The 25,625-nt window shown below is 39.7% G+C and overlaps 1 protein-coding gene across 1 annotated transcript in view; it reads right to left on the bottom strand.

Annotated features, from left to right (window-relative positions):
• LOC124164815 (urea transporter 2-like) overlaps window positions 1-15,242 on the bottom strand; it is a 34,494-nt gene extending 19,252 nt beyond the window's left edge. Inside the window, exon 1 of the mRNA XM_046542030.1 lies at window positions 15,038-15,242. Coding sequence (XP_046397986.1) covers window positions 15,038-15,070 — 33 coding nt within the window. The 5' untranslated portion in view covers window positions 15,071-15,242. The remainder of the gene's footprint in view (window positions 1-15,037) is intronic.
• Between the last annotated feature and the right edge of the window lie 10,383 nt (window positions 15,243-25,625).

Here is a 25,625-nt window from a genome sequence, read left to right as displayed (position 1 = left end):
TGGGAAGCATCGTAGTCTGTGCATGTAAAAGATAGTGAAAGCTACTTTTTTGGATGGAGATTCATCTCGCAAATTCATCTCTCGGAAATAAATAGGTAACCGAGGATACAGAAAAATCGAATTTTAATAATTTTTTATGGTATCTAAAGTGATTGGGAGCGGAAAAAACGACGTAAATGGTTTAGACACTATGCTGCGAAGTATGCACAGATTTAAATGACTCGACATAACCCAAATTATTTGTATCTCACAATTTTAACCGTATCGTGACGTCAGTTCACTGGAACAACCATGAGTCACTCGCTTTCGGCGGTGATCCGGTAACCGCGAGGGGCTATTAAAAAAATCCCACCCATCAGCTATCACCAAGAGCTAGACAAGCGCACTTTATGACTTCTGAGAGCCGGGTTATAAAGTTTCGGAAAAGGAAAAATCGCTTGAAAAATAAATGACAGTCCCCATCGGCTGGTTTCGGCCCAGTTGGTGCCGGAGGCGCGTTGCTCATCAAAACCACGCCCAATTGGCACCCTTCGAATTAAGAAGACGCATAAAACTCGCTCCACCGGTTTCCTTCGCGACTTGTTTCTTGTTGAATACTAACACTACGATATTGAAATGCTCAGAGTGATATGCTTAATATGCCCCCTTGTCCCTATCCTGGATCCGTCTCTAGTGAAGATGTCTAAATAACCTTCATGACACCCACATTTGAGTGTGTGTTAAGGAGGATTTTTACAGTGGGGTCATTTATTGCAATTATTGAGGTTTTTGGTCAGTCAAGTTTAACACTAATATCCGTTAGATTGACACAATGTTGCCAATAGTTTACCGAGTTACCGCATGTACATGCGAAAAACTATTAGCAGCATTTGCCTGTGTCTCATATTTAAAAATAAATAAAAATATAGATATATTACTCTCCTGGTGAATAAGTTGAGCGAAATTTTCGCAGATTTATCGGACTCCATCTTCGTCGATGTTTCGATTTACGACTCAGTAACCATCCTTAGGACGGTGTCAATACGTGTCTTGCCGCATGCCGTTACAAGATGGAGTAGTCAGCATAACGGCATTCGGAATTCCTGTAGATGATTACCGAGTCGGTAAACGAAACGTCGACGAATATGGCTCCACTAACCCAATGGAAACCAGAGAAAAGAGAAACATGTAGACGAATTATTAAGCACTGATTGGCATTTTATGAGAGAAAAGAATTTTCCATCTTTAAAAAATTTCCTTAGCAACGCTAAAGCGTCTAGCAACCGAATGACCGGCGAAGAAAAGACAATACAAGCGAAAAGCATCCTTCTTCGCAAGCACGCACAGCTTTCCCCCCATGTCCACGTAATCATGCGTTCAAGTGGCCGGTGCTAGCCATTAATCTCGTGACCTGTCATGATGCATTGATGGGCATAGATGTGTGCACCACCGTTACGAGGGGTTCAAATTCTTTCATCGTGGTTCAAGTTATCCTCAAGCGTACTTCATTGTGGATATCTTCTTGATTCATGGCTAGGCTTACGCAAGAAGAGAAGATTGTCTGCTGGTCACTCACCTCACGTCGATCAGAGCGTTAAGTTACCACAAAGACCTACTTTGAAAAAGGAAGCCGATTAAGAAAAATGTCCACAACAGACATCGTGTTGAATATATCCACAAAAAAATGAGTGCAAAATAGTACGAGCCATATAAAGTCCGGACTCTGCTTTCTCTCTAGTCCGACGTTTTATATTAATGCAATTTGTACATTTTTAAGCATCATATAATGCCGCATTATCCCTTACTGGACCATCTTAAAACTTCCCTTTACATAATTCCATTACAATCAATCCACAACTCAGGGTCTACTTCGTCAGAAGTTAGACTATAGCACAACTATCCAATTGAACAAGGGAAATTAAGAGAAGATTTCTCAGCCTCTTAGAAATAGAAAATCAGGTTCTAAATAAGGACTGTCCCCATTATCCCATTCAGTATCGATCAAAGTTGAAGCGAGACTTCATTTTCAACGGAGTGTAATGCAATGAGACAGAGATGAACTCCATCTTCATCCAAAGAAGAGGTAAATTTGTGAACTCCAAACTTAGCAGACAATTTATACAAAACTATGTGACACATTAACGATATTATGCAAAATTACAGCGAATTTTCAGCAAGATTTCCTGATCTTCGTGACAGATTGATCTGGATTCTTCAATCATCACTGAACGAAGGAATTAAACGCCAAGATCAACTTCCATTCCGTAGCGGGCAACATCTTCCAACTGAGAAGTTAGGCTATTTTTTCACGAATCCTTAAAAGCTTCCTCGCTGAGATAAAACACCAAATAGAAAAACCACGACGGCTGACGCAACGGTATTCATGCGAAATCTTTCTGATCTAGCTCTCATTTGCTCAGCACTTTTGGGCTTTTCAGATGATGATTCTACTCGGCAGTGGTGTAACTATGTGGGGGATGAGGGGATAGATCCCCTCCCAAAGCCTCAGAGAAATTATTATTATAGTATTCTACCGATTAAGGTAGGTTTCCATGGAGTACGCAAGAAGTGATCTGGGAGCCTCCCTTTCCTTCCAGCACTGCCTTCTTTAACTCACAGTAAGGCCTACTCTCTTTCAATCTATCTAAAAATCCTATTCTTTTCCTTCCCCTCCCTCGTTTCCCTAACATTCTACCCTCTAACACCTTTTTCAACATCCCCTCCCCGCTAAGCACTAACTCCATCCATACCTTCTGTCTCCTCCGTATCTCATCTAAAAGCTGCCTCTCCTCACCCACCATATCCAGCACTTCGTCATTCCATTTCCTCTCCGTCCATTTCACCCTCTCCATTCTTCTCCATACCCACATCTCGAACGCCTCCAATCTTCTCTCGTCTTCTTTCCTCAGTGTCCACGTTTCCGCACCGTAGAGAGCTACACTCCAGATCAAACTCTTCACTAACCTTTTCTTTAAACTCTTACATAACGAACCTCTCAGAAGCTCCTTCCTGTTCATGAACGCCTCCTTCGCTAATGCAATTCTCTTCCTGATGTCCTTACTACTGTATCCGTTTTCGTCTAATGTGCTGCCAATCTGCTCAACTTGCTCAAGTTTTTCACCACCCACCTTTATCGTAAGTCTCACATTCCTCGCTCATGATGCTTTACAAAACCGCATAACCTTAGTTTTCTTGTGATTAATCCTCAAGCAACATTTAAAACTATTGACGAGTTTTGACATATAATAACTGCATCTGCTTAAAGTTCAATTTTTAGTCCCAAAATGGTGTAAAATGTATTTCCTGGCATATCATTTTTCAAAATTTTACCAGATTTTTCCTGGAGGGGAGGGGTCGCCTTCCCAGGCCATCCCATCTCCCCAATGCATATTCCTAGTTACGCCACTGCTCCTCGGGTTGCACTTGTCGAGGGTGTTACGTCCTGCGTCGGCTTCACGTTAAGGCAGAGTGGTCAAGGAACGAACCACTAGACGTCTACTCTCTGGAGGCTGGTCTGTCTGTCGATCGGTCCTCGCACAAAATCTTGGGTATGTTGCTGCTACAGGTGATAGGATGGACGAACGGAAATTCGGCGATTCCCTCACCCCCCAAAAAAATTGGGCGCAGACCCAAATATATTTCTCTCAGACGCAAAGATGTTTGAAATTAACTCTAGGACAATAGTATAAAATGCCGATGCTCGGGTACAGTTTCATCATTTTCATTTCTAGTAATCAGATGGAAGGCTAGTGCTGCTTGTTTGGGGATAAAATGCCTTATTGGAATTTTACGCTGATATTTTGTCAATAATTCAGGTTTGGTTAATTTCCTGAATCAACAAGTTGAGCTACTAGGGCCGTTTAATAAGTAATGCCCCATTTTTTTCTCAGAACACATTTATTGTTAAAAGCCCAAATTCGGTGAAAAAAAATATATATCAACATGTCTATGTCTTATTTTTCTTACGTAGTCGCCATCACGTTCTATGGCTTTGCGCCAACGTTTTGGGCGAGCATGTATTCCCTGCTGTTAGAAGCTCTTGACCTGTAGGCGTTGTCATGATTTCACAGCACGACAGACACTCACGTCAACTTTTAACTATGTTCCCCATAGAGACTCTTTAAGCAGCTCAAAGAGGTGGAAGTTCGAGGGTGCCAGGTCTAGACTGTAGGGTGGATGAGGCAATTGTGTCCAATCCATTTGGCGATGTGTTCCTGGGTGCTTTTTTGGCCTTTCTTTGAATCTTGTGGTCCACTGCTAGCATTCGTGAGCACCTCTTTGATCATCCGAGAGTCTCGATCATCACTTCTAATGCTGACTGGCAACTGTTGTGTCAATTTTCGAGTTTGATGAGCCGGTCAACACGAATAATGGCATCCGTACCAATCAGCATGTCTTTGGGCAGTGGCAGTGACAGGACGTCCTGAGCGTGGCTGATCATGGAGCTCTTTTCTGCATTTCCTGAGGCTATAACTTTCTTTGACCATTGCCCATCCTATCACCTGTAGCAGCGACATGCACTGCACACAAGTGTTTATGGATGTTCACCATGTTTATTTTTCCACGCACAAGAAATCAGTTGTACCACGCTGCTTATAACGTGAGTAGTATGCAGACACCATTTTGACCTCAGAGAAAATATATGATGAAAACCCTATCCCAGAGGCGTAACTAGGAATATGCTTTGAAGGGAGATGGAGGGGCATAGGAGGTGCCCCCCCCCCCCTAGGCAACAACCAGGAAAATTTTTGAAAAATGACATGCCTGGAAATGCATTTGGCATCATTTTGGCTCATAAAATTTAACTTTAACAAGATGCAGTTATTATACGTCAAAAATAGACAATAGTTTTAAAAAAAATATTTGTTTGAGGGTTTTGGAGGGAATTTATCCCCCAATGTTACGCCACTGCCATATCCCTACTGAGAGATTTTGGCTCTCCCATTTGCCGGAACGGTGCAAAACTTCACCAGTGCAGAGAACAAGAATTAAATATGATGCACCGATAATGACGTGTGTCGATGTATATCAATGGCTTTTTTTAAAGGGGCATTACTTGTTGAACGACCCTCGTTAATATGAAGAGACTCTTTCCCGGCGTATGTAAGTGATGAATTCTTCTCGAGCTTCCGCTCAGGTTAACTACTCCATTGTCCCAAAATTTTCGAAGAGCGCGTTGCTCATCGTCTTCAGGGCAGTCTGATGTAGGGACCACCACAAAAACTTTGATCTAAGCGCACCGATTGGCCGCGAATTTGCCCTATTGTCGGATGCTCTGGACAACTCTCATGACTTCAAATGCTTTGACCGCCAGAGATCGCGAAGTCTTTCCCTCGCGGCCAATCGGATCGCTTAGAGGCAAAAATTGCAAAAATCTTTAAGAAAAATCAGTACTGAATTGAAACGAAAGAATTCAACAAATTTTCTTTAAACCCACGAAAAATGATATGTAGTAGTATAAGATATGTAACTAAAATAAAACTATTTTTTCAAGAAAAACCTCCCTCTAGACCATGGCTTCCCCCCCCCCCCCCTAGTTATGATCCTGGGTACGCCGTTGAATGGAGCATTCTCGACTTAAACATCATCAATAATTTTGGTTCCTGCTGGCATCAGCTATCCAGGGTAAAAAGTTCGTGACACGATTTTTCTCCACTCTGTATTTTACAAGAAATCACGGAACATACGAGTGAATCTTACTTCGTGTAATTTGGTCCCCAATCTCCAATAGATTTGTCATCCCTGATGTAGACGTTTGGGGAATCACCGAGTCACGCACGAAGACAACTTCGTCTCGTATATTCAGACCAATTGGGAGGAAGAGTGAGGGCCAAGTAATCGAGTTTCGGTGGGTGCACGATGCGCCCTGCACGTCAGAAAATGGGTCCAATTCAAAGGGTCCCGTCTCAATGGAGCATCCTAAAGTGAAGAATTGATTTGCATGGATCGAGGGGCGTCGCTTACATTGTCCTCTTGACGCCCCGGACATGACGAGTGACCGCCTCGCCGGTGTCTTGCGTCACACAAAACACATATTCACCCGATTACATCACATGGTAACCGCCAGCATTCACTGAGCAGACCCACGAATATTGTTTCATTTAAAGCGCCAATAAAGGAAAATCTCTCTTAACCAAGGAACTCTAAAGTTTTCAGATAAGTTTATGGTATAATCACATACAAGTACAATGGCAATATAATAAATAAGCCTAGATATCAAATACTTAAAAGTTATGACGTAGGATGATGACAGAGCCATGATGTGACCGTTAAAGATCTCCAATCTTTCCCTCAAAATTACAAGGTACACTTTCATTATAGGTTTTCCCATCGAATGAAAATACCGATCAACTTCACTAAAATAAATCGACAATATTAAATTATAACACTAAATTAGATAGTGTACATCGTACTCATTTCACACCGTGGTATAATTAGTATCATGGATTGAATTTTCTCTATTTCTCTCTCATGAAAATTCTTGTTACGATATCCATACCCAGCCATTACCATATCGATATCCATCTTTTCCGGTTGAATTTGTAGGAAGTATTAGAAAGGACAAGTCAATTAACACCGTCACTCTGAGAACAGATTCTTCAAGAGAAATTTAATGAACCACCAAAGTCCAATAGAATTGGCGGAGATGTGGCAACATGACTTTTCCACGCCCTAATACACAGTAATTAGGTATCCAACCTTAGTCAGTTACGATCCCTTCACACGAGAGCTTCGAGACATTGAGCGTCATGCATGCAAGGCATCCTTTGAATGTAAGAGCCCAGAAGTGCACGTATTTGAAGACATCGATTAAAATTACCTCTGCCTTAAAATCTTCGTAAGTTACAAAAAGGCAAACAAGGAGTTGATCCAAATCTTTGCTCCCAGGCCCAGTTCCCCATCTTTTCGTCATAAATTATTAAAATTCTTTCTATGGTCATTCATTTACTCTCAAAATATTATACGATGTCTGTGATTATTTAATTTGAACATGAGATAGTTCCCTAGCTCGAGGAAAAATTGGACGTTAAATGAGGATATCAATAGATTACACACGACAAAACACTTAACAGACCTAACACTTTAATTGGGCCTACAAAAGATAATGCTAAGGATCAAGGGGACTAAACTACTACAGAATTTTTATAATGCATATCCTCATGCCGAATTCTCCGTTACGCTGTCGGTGGGCAAATTTATCATACCTGTGGGTGACAAGGACAAATTAGAATGGCCTCATGGGACGCTTAATACTTCAACATAATGGTTTTATTAGTAGATAATATGAGAGATAAATTAAAACAATACTTTCAGTCATCACTCTGTAAAATAACACGTTTTAAAAAATAGAGAAAAAAACTATTCTTCGGGAGATAATAAATCCAAAGAGCTCAAACAAAGCAATCCTTGGAAATTGAGATGTAAATGTGAATCAAAAGATATTATATGATGTATTTGATTATTTAATTTGAAAATTAAAACAGTTCCCTAGTTGAGGAAGAAATTGACGGAAAATAAGGATAGTCAAAGGAAAAATTTCAACGCCTAAACGGTGTCTAAGTATAAATGGATTCGGGCATAAATTGGCGGTTAAAAACACTGCAAGGGATTGTTTTTGTAGATTGAGTTATCCCGTATAAGGAAAGCGGTACTGTATCGCCGCGTCGCTAGCAGCTGTTCGTTAGATCATTCATGATAGCACGCTAGAACTTTGAGGAGTTTCGAAGTACCGTGGCTTTCCCTGCAAGGAGACAGGAAGGCGACGGAAGGAACGGACAATCCCGAGAGTGAGGGGGCGAAACACCAAAGAGACACCGTGCGTGCCATTACTGCATCTTCACCACTTTTGGTGCGCCATGCGCAGCACGAAAGGCGCACCATAAAAAGAGCCATCGACAGCGTTCGCATAAGAAGACAAACTGCTCAATCGTATTTTACTCTCATTGCCCGGGGGCAACTCTAGGAATCAGTCGGATGGACATTTTCAATAAATCTTTAAAATATTCATAACGTTTGTTTTAAAAAAACACACAGAATATTTCGAACTGTTATCTTTAAAGTCTAAAAACCGATTTTTGCTCCGAATTTGCACACCAGAGTCAAGTTCAGGGATACCGCAAGAGGTACACCCCAACACTTCATTTTTTTTAAAGCACTCCAAAAACTATGTTTTTCACATACACTTCCCTTCACCTACGGAAAAATGTGAATCTATCGCTGAAAAAAATAGAAAACTTTTTCGGATTCATTTGACGTCAAATTTAACTATTAATTAGGAACAAACAGTATAACCGATATAAGCCTTAAGAGAACACCTTATGCAGTCATTATAAATTGAGAAAAAATACAGTGAATGCAAGAAGTAATAGTTGAATGGTTCAGCGAGTGTTATTTACGGAAAGAAAGAAAGAAAGAAAGCAATTTTTTTCTTAAGAGATTACACTATGGGAGTTTTTTTTTACATTGAAAATATTTATCAAAGATATGCCTAGAATTCTTACAAAACTGCTTATTTTTCGGCAACTCTCAAATAACTGAACGTTATTTGTTTCAATAAACGATGTTTTTGGGAACTTATAAAACAAAGTCATGATATTTTATTATCATAATTTGAAAAATCGATTTTTTTCTCCATAAACACTAGATTTAAATCAAGATGGAATTCCTGAAGTACCAGGAAGAAGATAAAGCAAAGATCTGAAGAATAATTAAAAAACATGACGGTATAGAAAGAAGACAAAACGGTATGGGATTATGAACGTCTCAAGAAAAACCTTCACATCAACCGCTATATTTCGCTTACCCTCACAGCTAAAAGAAGTTTTACATAGTGTTAGATCATTTATACAAACGAAGGAATTCCAAAATGTATTCTTGACTACATGACGTTGAGCAGGCTTAATTTCACACTTTGGTCCTCGCGAAAGCGCTCACGGATTTGACGTTTTACTGCTAAATCTTTCAAGGTCACTAGTAGATGAAACAATATTCCTCAGAGATGCGTTCAGGCAAATGAATTTATCATACGTAGCGCCCTAAGTACATGACCTTGGATGCATACCACAATGATATCTACGAGTATTCTCTTTACGAGAAGTTTGTATGCACAGATCACGGTAACGTCAGAATGGCGTTCGTGAACAATACCAACAATCACGCCCATCGCCACCGCGTTCCCAAGAGGCTGTGCGCATGTGGGCGCAGGGAAGAGAATCCGGTGATGTAATGTGCCTCGGTGCGCGAGGTCGCACGTACGGCGTTGCTCGTCGGGAAGGGCAGTCATTAACAAGTTCGGAAGAGTGGACGGAGCGGGCTGCTTCCCTTACAATGAATACCCAACAAGACTCGAACAATTCCTCTTCCCAACCTCGAATCTTTTATTCCCCGATAACGCCCATCGTAAACCTTTTGCTCGCTATCACCGCATCCGAGTCTGTCACAAATGTCGAAATTGTGGGCGCGGGAAAATGTGTTATTCTTTCCTCGGAAAAGAGAATGCTTACTCACAGAGATAAACCCAAGCATTATTAAAGTCGACGCCACACAAGTCGTGGTCGCTAACTTGGCTCCAACATAAGAAAGCTGGTCACATTTCGATACTCATTCAACGGTTTATGTACGGCTCCCTGTATTTCGCGAATAAAAATGTTTGTGGTTTCACATTTTCCATTTTACGAGGATATTTTTTATAATAATACAATAATATTTTTTTATTAATGACGAAATATTATTTTTGGCGATATTTACAATTTTTGCTCGCGAATTTATCAGACCTTACATTTGGAGTATACATATCAACGGAAGTGAGGCATGGACAATGACAGCAGCGGGGAAATCAAGGGTATAAGCCTTTGAAATGTGGTGCTACAGGAGAATGATGATGATCAACTGAATAGACCGAGTTAGTAAGTAGGAAGTCCTAAGTAGAGTAGGAGAGAGGAGAGACCTAATGAAAACCTTGATATGAAGACGGAACAACTTCATAGACCATATCTTGAGATATAATGGCTTGATGAAGACAATCGTCGAGTGACGAGTAGATGAGAAGATTGGAAAAGGAAGGCCTCGAACAAAATATAAGGAATGGGTAAAAAGGGAATATTTAGGATTAAGGATTTAAGGATTAGTTGACAGAAGAATTGAGTGGAGAGCTGCGTCAAACCAATCTTAGAATTGTTGACCAGATATGATGATGATCACGATTTTTGTCGAATTTCGTATGGTGCTGGAACCTTACAACCGCATTCAAAAACTGGAAGAAATAGTGAGTGCGCGAAAATTCGCATCCCCGAAAATTAAGGGGTCTTACCTGTGAAAATTCGAGAGGGAGTATCGCTCCCGCTCGACCGGTTTTATCCCGTGACGTACTTAACGGTTAAAATTCATGTTTCATCTTGAAATTTTCAGAGTACATAAAATAGACCCTTATTATTTGTCTGTCCATCAAAAACGTAAATGTTTACCTCGGAATTGCCACGGGTTCAAAGTTTTATGTTTGAGATTTAGGTAAATAATAAGAAGTATTTATGCCGCATACCATGCAAATTTCGAGATGAAAAAGGAAGTGCTTAGGGTGTAATTCGTCTCAAAGTAAGACAAAATCCGATCGGTCGAAAGGGTGCGACGAGTTCCCTCACTGGAGCATGATAACTTCCGTGATCTAATTATCGAAAAAATACTTGCAGAGAAGTAAAGGAGACAGACGATACTTCATCTAAAGCTTGGAGATATGAAGTAGAAAATTATAAGTTCTAGCGAGGCAAAACTTAAAAAATGATATTCCACTCCAGTAAATAGTCATCACTTTACATATACAGAGCTGCCGAAGCCCAGCTACTTCATCTTGAATAGGAGACCGAATGAAAGTCATACGATCGCAAAATGGGCGTTCCTTCACAAAATAATTTTTACGTAATCCTTCGTATGTTGGTCCTTGCATGACATGCAAACAGACCAATTGGATGAAAATCCTGAAAAAAAACTTCGCTATACACATGCTAAACGGATAACAATTGGCACTGTCAAAGGTGTACGGTTTGTACGTGGTTTAAACATCCTCTTTATACAATAACGCGTGTTCGAGGGAGAGGAACTCACGGTTTGTTGTCATTCAATTGTTTTCGCGGAAGCATTGAGTGAATCACGATCGCGTAATCGATTCTAACTCACACATCCGTCAATCGATTATTATCCTCAGGAGGATATACAAGATTAAATCTATTAAACAGTAATCTGATTCATGCCATGCCTTCAATAAGTTGAGGAAACGAAAGAGCAAGGCAACGCCCACCTCACTCGAAATAGTCCGTGCATGACGTTTTATTTTATGTAGTTGTGTAAGGAAAGCAAACTATTTAATTCTCGGGACTCGGTTCTTTAAGGAAAAAAATATCTCATCGGTTAACCCAAGAAGAAATATGAAGAAGCAAGCGGTATCAAATTTAGTCTGCTCCAGTTAGACAGGCCGATATTAACTGCTAAAGGGTGCCACCCACAACTGCCCACGTTTTGCTGCTCATCGCGTGATTTTTTCGCAAAATTTTAAACAGGATTTTTCCGTGAAGCTTCTTTTTAACCGAAAGATCATAAATATATCATCCACAGCTGTTTACAGAGTCAACAAATCTGGATAATAGAAATACTTTTCTCGTGCTAAAAAAGAATATACAAAAAAGACAAAACTGTACTTAAATTGCACAATTTCTCAAGAGAAACCTACTAGCTTAATTCAGAAAATCTAAACACACAATCTAGAACATGGTCGTTCGAGACTGACCCAGAAGAACAGCATGAAACTTCTGGATCCAACCAAATCGTCGAGAGGATTTCTAGAAGAAAATTCTTTCCTTAACAACACATCATAACAATAATTACATTCGCTATTCCAATTTCTGCCCCCTTTTCCTCCACCATTTGTTGATCACGATTCTCCGTGTTCAATAAATTGGCTTTTTATGACTCCTACGCCTGGAGACGAGCATCAATTGATATTTATTTTCGCCGTCACAGCCACAGTCGTACTCTGAGATGCTCCCACCTTCTCGCCCACACCTGAGCGCATTTTCGTGGCGGGGGTGCGTGAGACAGCAGACCGTGACCTGCGACGGATTATTACGTGAGAGGAAACCATCCTGGGCGGTCCACGGGACTTTTTTGTGGCACTTCCTCGAGGGCGATGCGGCGTCGGAAATTCAGTAGAGCTGAACACTTCAGGCCACAAAGGTCGACGTGAGCGACGCACGCTTACAGAAATGAAGTATAGGGACTGCATTCCGTCCTCGGGAAGCCTGATTTTAGCCTCCACTTTTAACGCATTCTAATCGGTTTTCAATAACTTACGCAGTTCGGCGATGAGTGTAAAGCGATCCATTTAATATTCATATTTTCAATATAATAACTGCAACCACAAGCAATAGCACTGGAAAGTCAAGAATGGCCAAGAATGTGATAGATAAAATCATCACGACTAAAATTTTCGGTTAACAGCCCTAATGGTAGCTTATCTCTCCGTTAAATTCGAATATTTTCTGCCTGTCAGCAGCGAGAGTGGTGACCATAGACAGTGGCATATCTACCAACTCACACTGACTAACTTAGTAAGGATAAGTTTGGGGGGGGGGGGGGGGGATGGCCTGGGGAGGCCATTTCTCAAAACTTTTTGAGAAATGACATGCCTGGAAATAAATTTTACATCATTTTGGCACAAAAGATTTAACTTTAAGCCGATGCAGTTGTTACGAGTCAAAACTAGACAAAAGTTTTTTTTATTAATTTATTTCTCTGAGGCTGTGGGGGGGGGGATCTATCCCCTCACTCCCCCCCCCCCCCCATAGTTTTGCCACTGACCATAGACTATCTACAATATTTATGGTGGCGACATTTGTGAACCCATTTTAATGCGCGGTGGGTGACAACACATCTGGAGGCCGACAGGAGAATCTTCTATTGCAATATTCCTGAAATGAAGACTCGTTGAAAAAGTGAGGGAGAAGAAGGCAGGAGCACTCAAGCAGTAGGCAAGGGGGCGTGCATTAACCACGCTGGGGGAGCCGAATTAACACCAACGGCGGATGATGATTAACTCGAGGTAACTTGGCTTTATAAGTGCGCTTGTTTACGTTGCTAACGAGTCAATTCCGCGTCGAAATTCCTATAGATTTTATCTCGAGAAAGGGATAGCATCCCAAGGTGGTTTTTAACTAAATTTAATCATGCCATTACTTAATATATTCATATTACTCGTTCCAATCCTGATCAGATATTTCTATTACTTTCAATTGGGCTCGTTCACCCTATTATAATCCATTCAAAAATATTAACTCAGTCAAAAAGCTGAGAAAATATTTTCGCATGGCAGGTTCTCTCTAAAGAGACAGCGATATGAGACGCGGGGGTTTGGAAAAAACATTACGGCTGTCAACAAAGGGAGGGGGGCAAAAGAAAACACCGTATATGCAACATCGTTCACACACCAAAATGTAACAATAATCTTCCTGAATTACTTCCTTTATAATTACCTGAACCAATCATCCATCTTACCTAAACCTATCTTCCACGCAAGATGACCTCATCCCGAATTTTGAATACGCACTCAACAATAGAGCGGGAGGTAGCAATTCACATCGAACAGAGGAAGAGAAGCTATTCTCGCCGTATCCCATTTAATTTCCTCTCCACAGGGAAGATGGAAGTTTTAGCGTCGGATAAGAGGCCGTTGAGGCTCAGGAAAGCACACACAAAACGTACCGTCGAAATGGACGAGTATAGAGGGGCGAGGGCGATTCAGGCCATCACAAATCACAACGATGATCTGCGGTCGAAGAAGAGACCACACTAGGACCCAAGTAAGAGTCATTTAGAACGTTTCGGCGAAGAGTGGGCGGATAATGGGTGCCTAACACCCCCTGCCAGTGCAATGGAGATACATCGGCAAGAACGGGGTAGTTGACCACCTCGAGCAACTGATCCACCGATAGGAAAAATGTAGCCCTAATTCCATTAACATCAGCATGACTCTTGGAACAGACTACACGCATTATGTCGAGCATAAATTTGACGGTTTAAAGATGGTTTATCGAATATGCTTTTTATTCAAATATACCGAATTGCTATAACATATAGGATTTTACATCCAAGGACATAGTTGACCAGGAATTATATAGTAGATACCTACCCATAGACTGGAAGTTAAACCAATAGCATTGCGGATTTTACAGAACACATGTCAGTATGATCGAAAAATCGATTCGATTATTAAATTAAATCTAGATGACACATGTACTGTAAGATCCGCAATGACATTGATTTTATTTCCAGTCTATGGTCATCTACTATAGAATTCCTGGTCAACTATGTCCTTGGATGTAAAACCCTGTATGTTAATAATATTTCACTGAGAAAGGTAGCATGGTTCATATACGATAATATTACGATGGTATACTACTTTTTAATACACTAGGTAAACCTTTCTTCCACGCATGGGGAATGAAAAAGCTCTTCCTCATCATTATCTATTAGGGCAAATTACTTGACCCACATTTCCCAAAACAGAAAGTAAACATGAATGAACTCATAACTATTTTCAATATATCCAGCGGTCAGAAGGTGAGCCCGAAATCGCCTATTCAAGCAGGTACTAGGAGCATCATCGGCAATAGACACCTTCCGATGGAATCAAGTGATAGTAAACAGATCGATATCCTGCAACTATGAGCGCAACCTCCATTTCAGTTCTAAACAATGGCGATCTTTCTGTTACGAACGAAAGTCAACACTTTCTCGCCCCCATTCCGTAAGCCTGCAGTCGGTGATGGCATTGAATGTAACGAGAATGCTATACTTAACGGCAGTGGGGTAACCATGAAACCAACTGAAACCACCATTACCTGAGATGGATGAGTAATCCGATACGTGCGTGGAAGGCCGCGATCAAAAAACAATGCACGGAAGGGCAACGCCGGAGCCAAAGCCAACAGGTGGCGTCCAGCGCGCCGCCCTCCCCAACAAACGAGAAGATTCTCCAACTCCGAAACCCTTTTCTCTCGAAAAAATAACTCACCTTTTCGCTCACGTCATCCGATTTGTACGCCATGTTCAGTTGATCTCGAGGACCGCTCAGGGGGCAATCTGAGGGATAACTAAGTCCAAAAACACACTAAAGAACTTGAGAAACTTCCAAACGTCGGAGGTGTGCACTCCTCACGAGCACCGGTCGTGAACAGCTATCCTACAATCGCCTCTTTTCAAACTGTGGTCGTCGTGAGTTCACCGCTCCGGCCGAAGGCAGGTCCGAGCGCTAGCGAGCGGCAAGAACGCCTCCCCTCCTCCCCCTATATCCCCCCCGCCGACCCAGTCCTTCGTTCCTTTGCGGGCAACCATCACCCCAACTCCCAAACCTCCCTCCCCTCCCCCTAATACTCTCCCACCAATCCGCCGACCCCCCTCTCAACAACTCCGCGGCGTTCCTGTGCCTCCATTCCGGCTGGTCTGTGTAAGCCCTCTTACACTCATGAAACGCCGCTTATAAGCCAGATTTTCTTCAGCCGTCGATCCTGCTCCGCCACCATTAGGCCCGCGTCGGCGCGCCGGCGGTCGAACCTTTTGGCGTAGTCTTATATGAGATTTTCAAGTATTACGCATGAATTTCCAGCTCTCCTACCTACCCATAGCACGTTCCCTTAGTTAAAACTATTTGATATGCTCTTACTATAACCAAATTGACTGACACCAACATGTAATGCAACAAGTAGTACACAGACTAAGGCTGGGAACTGCTTAAATAATGACCAAGAATTACGCTGCGTGCGTATGGATGAATTTCCACAATTTTATGTCAAATGAAGGTACAAAAACTGAGTTATATGATAATGGAATAACTTGTTTTGAAATCTAGGTCGGTGCGATGAAATCGCAGAGGAAATCGAAAAAATCGTTTCTGTGATAATGCAACCTACATGTTTGTCTCCTCCTACTATTTTCTTTAGGGACAAGCGCATAAAATAACATTGGTGGCGGATACAGTTTGGGGAGAAGTCACGGGCGTGAAGGACCTCCGCTGGTATAGTAGCTCTGAATCCTGAACGCAAAACAGAACGACAGCGCTCACGCGTTTTAAATAGAGGCAGCAGTTAACCGCAAAGCCTGAGGAAAGGAAGTACCACAGTAATTCTTATTGCATTTACCTAAAATAACTGAGCCAAAAATATAAGATTGTTTATCGCTGGTAAAGGGAACATAGCACATAATGAATTACTAATAATTACATCTGGATCCGCGGCTGAATAACAGGCAGAATAGGAGACAGGATTTTCGTTTCGCATTAAGTATTTTTTAACCAGTGACAGAACTTTATGCTTGACAGGAGATATGTATAAACTTCGACCTGTTCTCCATTAAAATAAAAATATTTGGCCAAATAAAATTATTTTTTGGTGGTGAAAGGGTACAATATGTTTGAGAGTCGCCCAGTGAAAATTCCTCAGATTACATTCAAAGTTTCCCCTGGGGTCACGTATTTGTCGTAACGTATGTGTTTTGATAATTGGAACGACAACAGTAGGCTCACATGGGAAATTATTCAACCCATTACGAACCCAACCTTACATGTGATTCAAGAGAGCATGTGTGATTCCCAATATTTGCATCGTACTTTCGGTGAGTGGAAAAAGTAGGAGATTTTTTTATAGAAGTAGCGCGTCTTAGTGAGCAACGTGAGTGGGCGATTTCAGGTAAGTACGAAATGGAATCAACCTCATTAATGGTACCTAGAAAGTGGATTTAAGGTTGAATCACTGAGTGAGTGAGAAGGTGGATGGTTCATTTTTTATCCTTCTATACGAATTACCGTCATATATTGTCACTAGCACAATTTTATGATTAAAGTTAGCAATCTTTCTTTCCTCCTCTATCGAATTAATGGTTATACTTCGATCATTGACGACATCTCGAAGCCAGAAAGCCGGAATCAGGTGTGATTCTCGTAGGAGTAGATAAAATGCAATGGAAAAGAAAATTGATGATACGAAAACTGATTACTTTTTTTCAAAACGAGTGAACCTCCGCCAAGCACTGCTCTGAGGAAAGTTTTGAGATCTCGATGAAATTATGGACCTACATTACAGCGTAAAAGTTTAAAGAAGTTTATTTTTTAGAATTCTCACATTAGTCAAATCAAGGAAAAACATTTTTATACTTGTGTCAGATCCAGATCCATTATAAAAACATTTTGATTCTTGGCACGTGAAACAACAAGCTAAACGACGATTTCTTTTCGCGGTAAAAAAAGAAGCCTTGAGCTATCAGGGTTTAATCCCACATAACGGCCTTCTCGTAAACGAGAATGGTTTAATGTTATCGAGTATAGCTTACATCTACTTCACATTTGGCACTTTTTCGGTCACATTCAATGACAGATTTATTCCTAACTCATAAGCTGTCAATTGGGTCACAAATAGAATGCCCAGGAGATAAGATAAAAAGCGGAAGAGGAGAAGGGAAGAGATAATGATTCAGAGCGTAACAACGTGATTCACTGTCGTTGAAATCTCCTGCATGATAGTAGCGCGCCAAATAGGCCAACTAAGATATTTGCTTTCCTGGAGCGAGGGTCAAAACCACAAAACTTTCTCCGTTATTCACACGCTTTTTCCGAACTTGCTTGGTATTTTTGTCTATTTCATCGACGCAATCTTGTAATTGATATTTAACCTAATTACCATCGTCGGATGGGTTTGAAAATTTGCTCACTTGCCACCTTCGGATGAAAATACTATGTTCAGTAATTATACATTTGAATTTTTTTGCATTGTGCTGTAACTAAGTAACTGAATTTTCACATTGAAAATAATTTTAAATTTTCTCTATAGACGGCGCGCCGTAGAAATTAAGGCAAAAAAATTACAACTAACGCCGCGGCGTTAGTTGTAATTTTTTTTTGCCTTATTTTCTTTAAAAGCTCAGATTTAGTCGACCACATGATTCACCACTAAAAAGCAGAAAATAAAAATAAAACAAAAAAATATTCAATAAAACACGCTTTGAAGAAACGATATAAAATGTACAATAGGGGAATGAATAAGCTTTTCTGCACACGGAGATTAAAGCGCGGATGCTGATTAGGTTTAGATATTAATATTGCGTGCCTATCCTAACTCACCCATCAGGCTTTTCTACACTCATTTATCATACACCTAGTCACAACCCGCACTTCATTCTGCAAGTAATGAAAAGCTTTTCATATTTTTTAGTGCATCTTATACTCTTTTTGGATAAAGCGTGTTTTTTTACATAATTTATATTTTATTTTCATTTACAAATTCATTCTGAAAAGAAATGCCTGGTACAACACTGAAAAGGCTGCGATTCAGGCAATTGCATTACCGTCTAAGCGTTGCTGCATTTTCCATCGCCTCGCAAGCATTGGCGGCGTACGTATGATGTCATAGAGTAAAAAGGAATTATCCGGAATGAAATCACTTTTAAAAAATCTGTTCTCTAATACTTCGTAAGTTAGGCTAAAACCATCTATGCATGCGGTAAAAATTAATATTATATAAAAACGACTTAAAGTGGCCCAACGATACCCATTTTACATCAAATTAATTGTAAGCAAAGTAATTATGCAAAAGCAGCGCAAAATTCTAAGCTGCAAAATTTTGAGGTTCAGTTTGAGACTTACTCGTGCATACGTAGCTCTACGCACTGACGTCATCCGTTTTTCGCATTTCAAATTCATCCTTGGCCTTCTTAATTGTCTCCCTTTCGTACTACTTTCCATTGCGGTGTTCGACTCCCAACTGAGTAGGTACGCTACGTATTCCACCAAGCAGTCTTCCTATTCTCCCTTGCAGAGGCTAACAAAGCTTTCCTTCTCCGCTCGTTCAAGTATCAATGAAATTTTAAACCCAATTTCTCTTTAAGCTAAAGCCTGAATCACACTGTCAATTTTTCCATCCCTTCCGAGGGACAGCTCTAGTGATCGTTCCAATGATGACGAAAAAATCAGCGTTTCACCGTATCATTTTATGCGATAGCTCAAGGGATGCAAATCCCATCCCTTTTTCCATCGCTGGCACCGTCCTTCAGCCAATCAGAACGGTCGCTAACAGCGAACGTAACGCTACGCTTAGCTTCTTATTGAATTACAGATGAACACACGGATAGTGATGGAAAAAGCGATATAAGAAGGGACGGTGGAAATGACCACAAGATTTAGAAAATGATGAGTGGAGCGATCATTCTTTTGGTCCCTGAATATCTATCGCGTCAGCTACCATTCTGAGGGACGGAAAAAATGATCGTGTGAGACTTCAGGCCTGAGTTTTCTCACTCTGTTCTTAAGTAACGATCCAAAATTTTCTAAATCACAAACATGGTAACACAAATTTTCATATGGTATTACATTTTGACCGATTTAACTAATTTAGCCGTTCATTTACATCCGGCTAGACTCTCGAAACACAAACCGCTGCTATTAATGGATGTAGAGACACGCGAAATAAAATAAATACGTTATTAACATTATTTATTAGTAATTTAAAATTATATTACTTTCTACCATTAAGTCGAACGCATTTCCGATGATCTTTTCCACTTAAAAAAATCGAAAATTCATCTTAAAGCAATCCCACTTATTCTCAAGACAAAAATTTCCTTGACTCCTCACTATAAAAATTATCGCTCATTTTAATTGCTGGCTATTCCAATGTCTCGCGTGAATTACTTCGACCTTAAACGATAAACCACTTAAGTTTGATAACATTTGAATTAAATGTACCAGTAAGATAAGTACAATTCCTTTAACGGAGAGAGGTTCTATCATAAACATTTTCATCTCCTCAATAAATTCTTGGCATCGCCCTGCGAATGACTTCACACCCCATTACATAAACTCTATGGAAACCAGAAGATAGCGGGTACTCACCATTGGGGCGTATTCGCCACGCCATTATTTTCTAACCGGTCCGAAAAGAATGGGAAGAGCTTAAAAATAGGGGTATTTGAAGTCTATCGGATCAGTTTCATATAACCACCGTTAGGTACGAGCCAAATACAGCGGCTGTAGCTCATATTATTGAAGAAATACTAGTTTAGTGACAAGCACCGTTGGAATAAAATGCTTGCAATATTACTGTGGTTGGTTGTTACCGGAAGCGTGGTTCCTTCAAAGAGTCTCCTCGAATCAGCTTCTCAAATCTTTCTCTTTGGGACGGTTTTCAACTACTAAAAGCTTTTTTAGCATCGGCACAGTAGGAACGGTAATTGTACGATGCTCTGCATAAGTGAAGCAGAGCCAAATTTTAATTTAATACCGCCAACTCAAGTTAATCAATTTGAGGATGAGTACGACGCCAAAAGTCACCTACAATTTCTTGTAAAAGTGAAATCTTAATATTTTAAACTCCCGAACACTTGTTTTATCACACTCTCGATGAGTGCCAAATGCCACTATCAAGTGTCAAACAAATGTCACAAATCCACGATTATATGAAAAAAGTTGATACTTCAATTGAAAAAACTAAACCATATACATATTCCATAAAATACATGTAAGCTCACTAAATTTTAGCTCGACAAACTTACGTTTGGCAGATTCAAGCTGTATAATTGGAATTTTATTATTTTAAACAACAATATGATACCACAAAATTAACTCCATATTGAAGGAGTAGCGGTGATTTTGTGATAACATTTTCACAGCTCTTAGAATTCCCCTAACAGAAATCATTCACGAGTTGGTGCCAAGGTAATTAGAACCCGCAATGAAACCAGCGTTGAAGCTAGGATTACTTAGAGATACAAACTAGCTCAAGGCTTTGAGTTGGCCATGAAGAAATGAAGAAGATTTCAATATGCATGGATATATTTCCTTCGAACACAGAGAAAGCACACTCATCGAGATGAATAGTCCTCCAGCTACGCGAATTTCACGTAAAAAGAGCACTCCCTTCCTCTAATCTGACTGTGTTCAAAATGCGTATTTTCAGTGCAAATAAGTTAATCTATGCTTAATTGCGTTGTATTTATAAAAAAACAATTTTATCAAATATTTTTATTTATTATTAGTTAAGACTATTATTTAAGATTACTTATGTTGTAGTCTAGAATTGCATTTTACTCTGTTTCTTGAGGAAAAAATGCGTGATACTTGCCAGGACCCCCTCTCTCCCTCACGTGAGATTGGGTGAAAATTGGCTTGACCCCTCCCCACTTAAACGCCTCACGTAATTATTGGATGGTTGCTTATGGTTGTAAAGACTATTTTTAAATTCTCAGATTTCATCTTTCACCAGTGAAAAATAAATAGAAAAAATATCGCAAAGGAAAATTCAGAATTATTACTCAAAAGAGCAGAACCTATATTTTTACTAATCGTCTAAAAATCAAATTCCAGGGTGTGTAAAGCGTAAGCACTTTCATTGCAAAAAAACCGTTGTGCTTTAAGCACCAAATTTCAGAGGTTGCCACTGATCATTAGCATCAAAAATCAGCAAAGTGTGAAAAAAAAAAAATGGAATTCTTAGATTTCAGTAACACTTATGGGGCGGAGACGATGTGTCAAATCGGATTACCAATGAATCATGGGAATAATAACCGGAATCTTAGCCTTCCTCTCACTGAAATAGTCAATAGACGCCTCCGCACATAAATTTATCCCCTAGAACAGCCTTCGAACTATGCCAAAAGAGGAAAAGTACGATACACGAATCTAAAAAGAAAATGGCAAGGGACATAAGAGGAATATTTACATCGTCCATTTCCTAGATGATGAATAGCTCAATTCTCGCAGCGGATGAAACCACCTGTCCCATACATTGGATTCAGAATTCAGACCCATATAATCAAACCTAAATTATATCTCATGCGTTTCAAAACGTGGATAACCCTTCCGATTGCCTATATTTTTACCTCTCGCGGGTGGAGTAGGATCGACAAAGATTTATATTGAACATTCAATTCACAATTAGAGCTACGATACACAAATTGTAGCAATAACTCCATTTTTCACTTGAAAATAGAATGGAAAAAATTGGTGAGAACAATATCGGTCCAGAACATTTCCGCATATGGCCAAGTCGGATCCAAAAATAAGTCATTTCGATATCCTATTCTAATGGTCATCCATGTAACCATTTCCAAAGCTTTTTAACATGAAAATATATTCTCAAGAAACAGCTGAAAATCACAATGTCTGAAATATAACTGGCTCTCTAAAGGATGGCATACCACTCCGGGCAATCACTTTCCATTACACACTGATTATACAAGTGGAATGACTACTTTGCGGAACGACAAGGCTAATTATGAGAAATTCTTCATTAAAAAAAACTCGGGCATAATTAAGTAGTGAAACCACGAAGCCAAAATATCAATAAATAAATCTAGATTTTTTTCACGACAACTCTAACCAAATATAAGTTATCGTGAGCTAATTCCTCGACTACATAGCACTATTCTTCACTTACATGCAGCGAATTTTTCACACTGATTATACATGAGTACTGTGTGGAACGTCTAGGCTAATTATGAAAATTTTTTGTCCAAAAATAACCTCTGACATGATAAAGTAGTGAAACCAATAAGCCAACATATCATTAAATAAATCTAGAAAAAAATTTTTTTTTCAGGACAACCCAACTTAAATAATAGACATCGCGAGCCTATACCTCGACTATAGTATAGCACTGTACTTCACTTACAAAAAAAGGCTTTGTGAAAGGGGAGGGAGAGGCAAATATGTCGCCGGCCCAGAACGTCATTTAGTTATGTGTGGCTAATGTCCGTCAAAATATCTTTTTTTCAATGGGTATAAAAATATATCTTTTCTAAGCTTAAATTGGATGATAAAAATTTCATTCGAAAAGTATTTTTTACTAAAAACAAAAATTGATATTCATCGATCACATTCCTTATAACTAACTACATATATGGATCACTTATTTTTTAATTACACAATTGTACGCTTATTTTTTCTTTGAAAATAAGTTTAAGTATTAAGATGTAAAAAGTTTTCACTATTAAATTTAAGTTATTTTTTATTTTCAGTTACTATTTTTATACTCTAAAACTAAGGAAATTAATACATTTGCAGCCAAAATAAACATTTTGCTAAGGTATACTATATATCATTAATGGTGTAACCATCTATTTTGAAGAGAGAGGGACTATATAATTTGTAGCTACCCACATCGGCATTCGACAGTGTTGTGTATCTGCTCCCACTGCGCATCTCCACGGGTAAAATGTAAGACAGAGAGGGAAGAATATTCATAGACCTAGAACTAAGCATTCTCACGAATTGCTCCACGTATGAATTGACTCCCGCAACTCAAGTGTGATAATCCGTTGAGCACACGATCTATGAGTCAGTGGGAGAGCGAGAAGTAATGAGGACACAGAAGCTAATGTACTATATCGTGAGGAAGCTTCATGGACATAGAGAAAGGACGATCATCAAGCTATTAGCTACACTGCGAGCCCGGACCTTCCCCAGCGAGCTAAGTGAGACAAGTAGCGATTTGTAAGGGGCCATCCATTAATTACGAGAGGTGATTTTGGAGATTTATTGACCCCCCCCCCTCACTTCTTAGTGAGATATCGTGAGACTTGGCCTCCCACTAATCTGAAATTGTTCAAAATGCGTATTTTCAGTGTAAATAAGTTAATAAATGCTCAATGGCGTTGGATTTATAAACAAAAACAATTTGATTAAATGTATTTGTTTAAGATTAGTTAAGACTAGTATTTAAGATTACTTAGGTCATAGTCTAGAATCACATCGCAGATCGCACCTTACTTAGAGATAATATTTAAGAAGTCACTATCTGAAGGAGAGTCACCGCTACACTGGGAAATTGCAAGCGTTACACCGATATTCAAAAAAGGAAACAGACATAACCCAGGTAACTATCGTCCTATATCATTAACATCGATTATAGGCAAGATACTGGAGCTTATCATAGTTAGCATTATCATGACTTTCTTGGACAGTCGTAACTCCTTCCATGGCTGTCAGCACGGATTCCGAAAAGGTAGATCATGCGAAACACAGCTCGCGCTTTTTCTTCACGACGTTCTCAAATCCGGGAAATCGAAAAGACAAGTTGATGCATTATTTCTAGATTTAAGAAAGCTTTGGACACAAACAAAAGCTTTCACAAAAAACGTTTATACAAATTAAAGTCTTGTGGATTAAACGAAACAGTGGTAAACTGGATACACGACTTTCTGAGTGCTCATAAACAAAAAGTATTTCTTAACGGAATTAGTTCTAAATTGTAGTTAAAGTGACATTAGGTGTTCCACAAGGAAGCGTAATCGGACCCCTTTTGTTCATTATATTCATTAATGACCTCTGCTCCTGAATTAGCAATAAAATACGTTTCTTTGCGGACGACGCTATAGTGATCACTCTGACTGTGAAATTCTATCATCTAAACTTACTAAAATTTAAAACTACTTTCATCTGTGGAGCCAAGAGTGGGGTCTCGAACTTAATCTGGGCAAATGCACGGCGGCACATTTTTTTTGCAGAGTTCGTATCCTCTCCGCATGTTTTACGAAAAATTTAACGCTCTCATCGACCGACATAATTCGTAAATGTTAGCTTCAAAAAAGACCAAACTCGTCATTTTTATGGGTAGCCACTACTCTCACGGACGCAATTCCCACAGTTTTCGCCGTACCGCCTCGAGTTTTCTTGACTTTTATTTTTTTGGCAATTCATGTCATACCTGGAAAGCAGTGGTGGATCCAGGATAGGGACCGGGGGGGGGGGGCTCTCCTCTTCTATATATATATTCGACAACTGAAATAATTACCATTTTATCTTGTGTAAATCGGATTAGCCAGCGGTGGCTATAGCCCTCCTAACCACTCTCTGGATCCTCCACTGCTAGAAAGCAATCGTTTTGAGCAAATAAAAATGCAACTTTCAACACCGACATACCTAACAGGACCAAGAGCCGTTAAAATTGCGGGTAGAAGGTTGGGAAATAGACACCGTCGATTTCATCCATGTTTATTAGGAAAAAAACGTAAATAATTAAATTACATGACGGGTCATTGTCCTCCTAAATAGCCCACCGACTTCAAGCGTTGAATATAATTCTACCATTTAGGGTAGGTTTACATGGAAAATTTTACACATATCACTCCAATCTGTCCCTCCTTCCAAAATGAACTTCCCGCTTCAAAAAGGGCATATTAAATGTGCATTATTGAACAAGCAATTCAGCAGCCGCCTGACGCTCCATTTTAATATTCCTAACGTATTTTGACTTCGGTTACTGCAGTTATTTGCCAATAACTCACAAGATACTAAAGTGACATTCATAAATTTTGTTTTTATAATGACTCTAGCATTAGCATCCTCTTTATAACTCTTGAACACAATTTTTTGAGGAAACTAATTCCACATAATTATTTCATACCCGAAGACAAGCCTGGGAAGAACAGACAACAGATATTTGCTGACAATGAAATGCCGTTTCCAAAAATACAGCAAAGGGACCCAAATATTTTTATATTAGTTGGCATATTTTGCACTATGGGAAGGGTATTTTATCAAAATGTCTCGAGAAAGACATATGCTTAATTTTAAATGGAATCTCTAGCTTCCTTCGAGGAAGGCCCGAGGAAAATTACGT

Source organism: Ischnura elegans, chromosome 1 (genome assembly GCF_921293095.1).
Source record: "Ischnura elegans chromosome 1, ioIscEleg1.1, whole genome shotgun sequence".
NCBI lineage: Eukaryota > Metazoa > Arthropoda > Insecta > Odonata > Coenagrionidae > Ischnura > Ischnura elegans.
The sequence above is the reverse complement of the archived record's forward strand: the minus strand, read 5'-3'. Positions and strand labels throughout refer to the sequence as shown.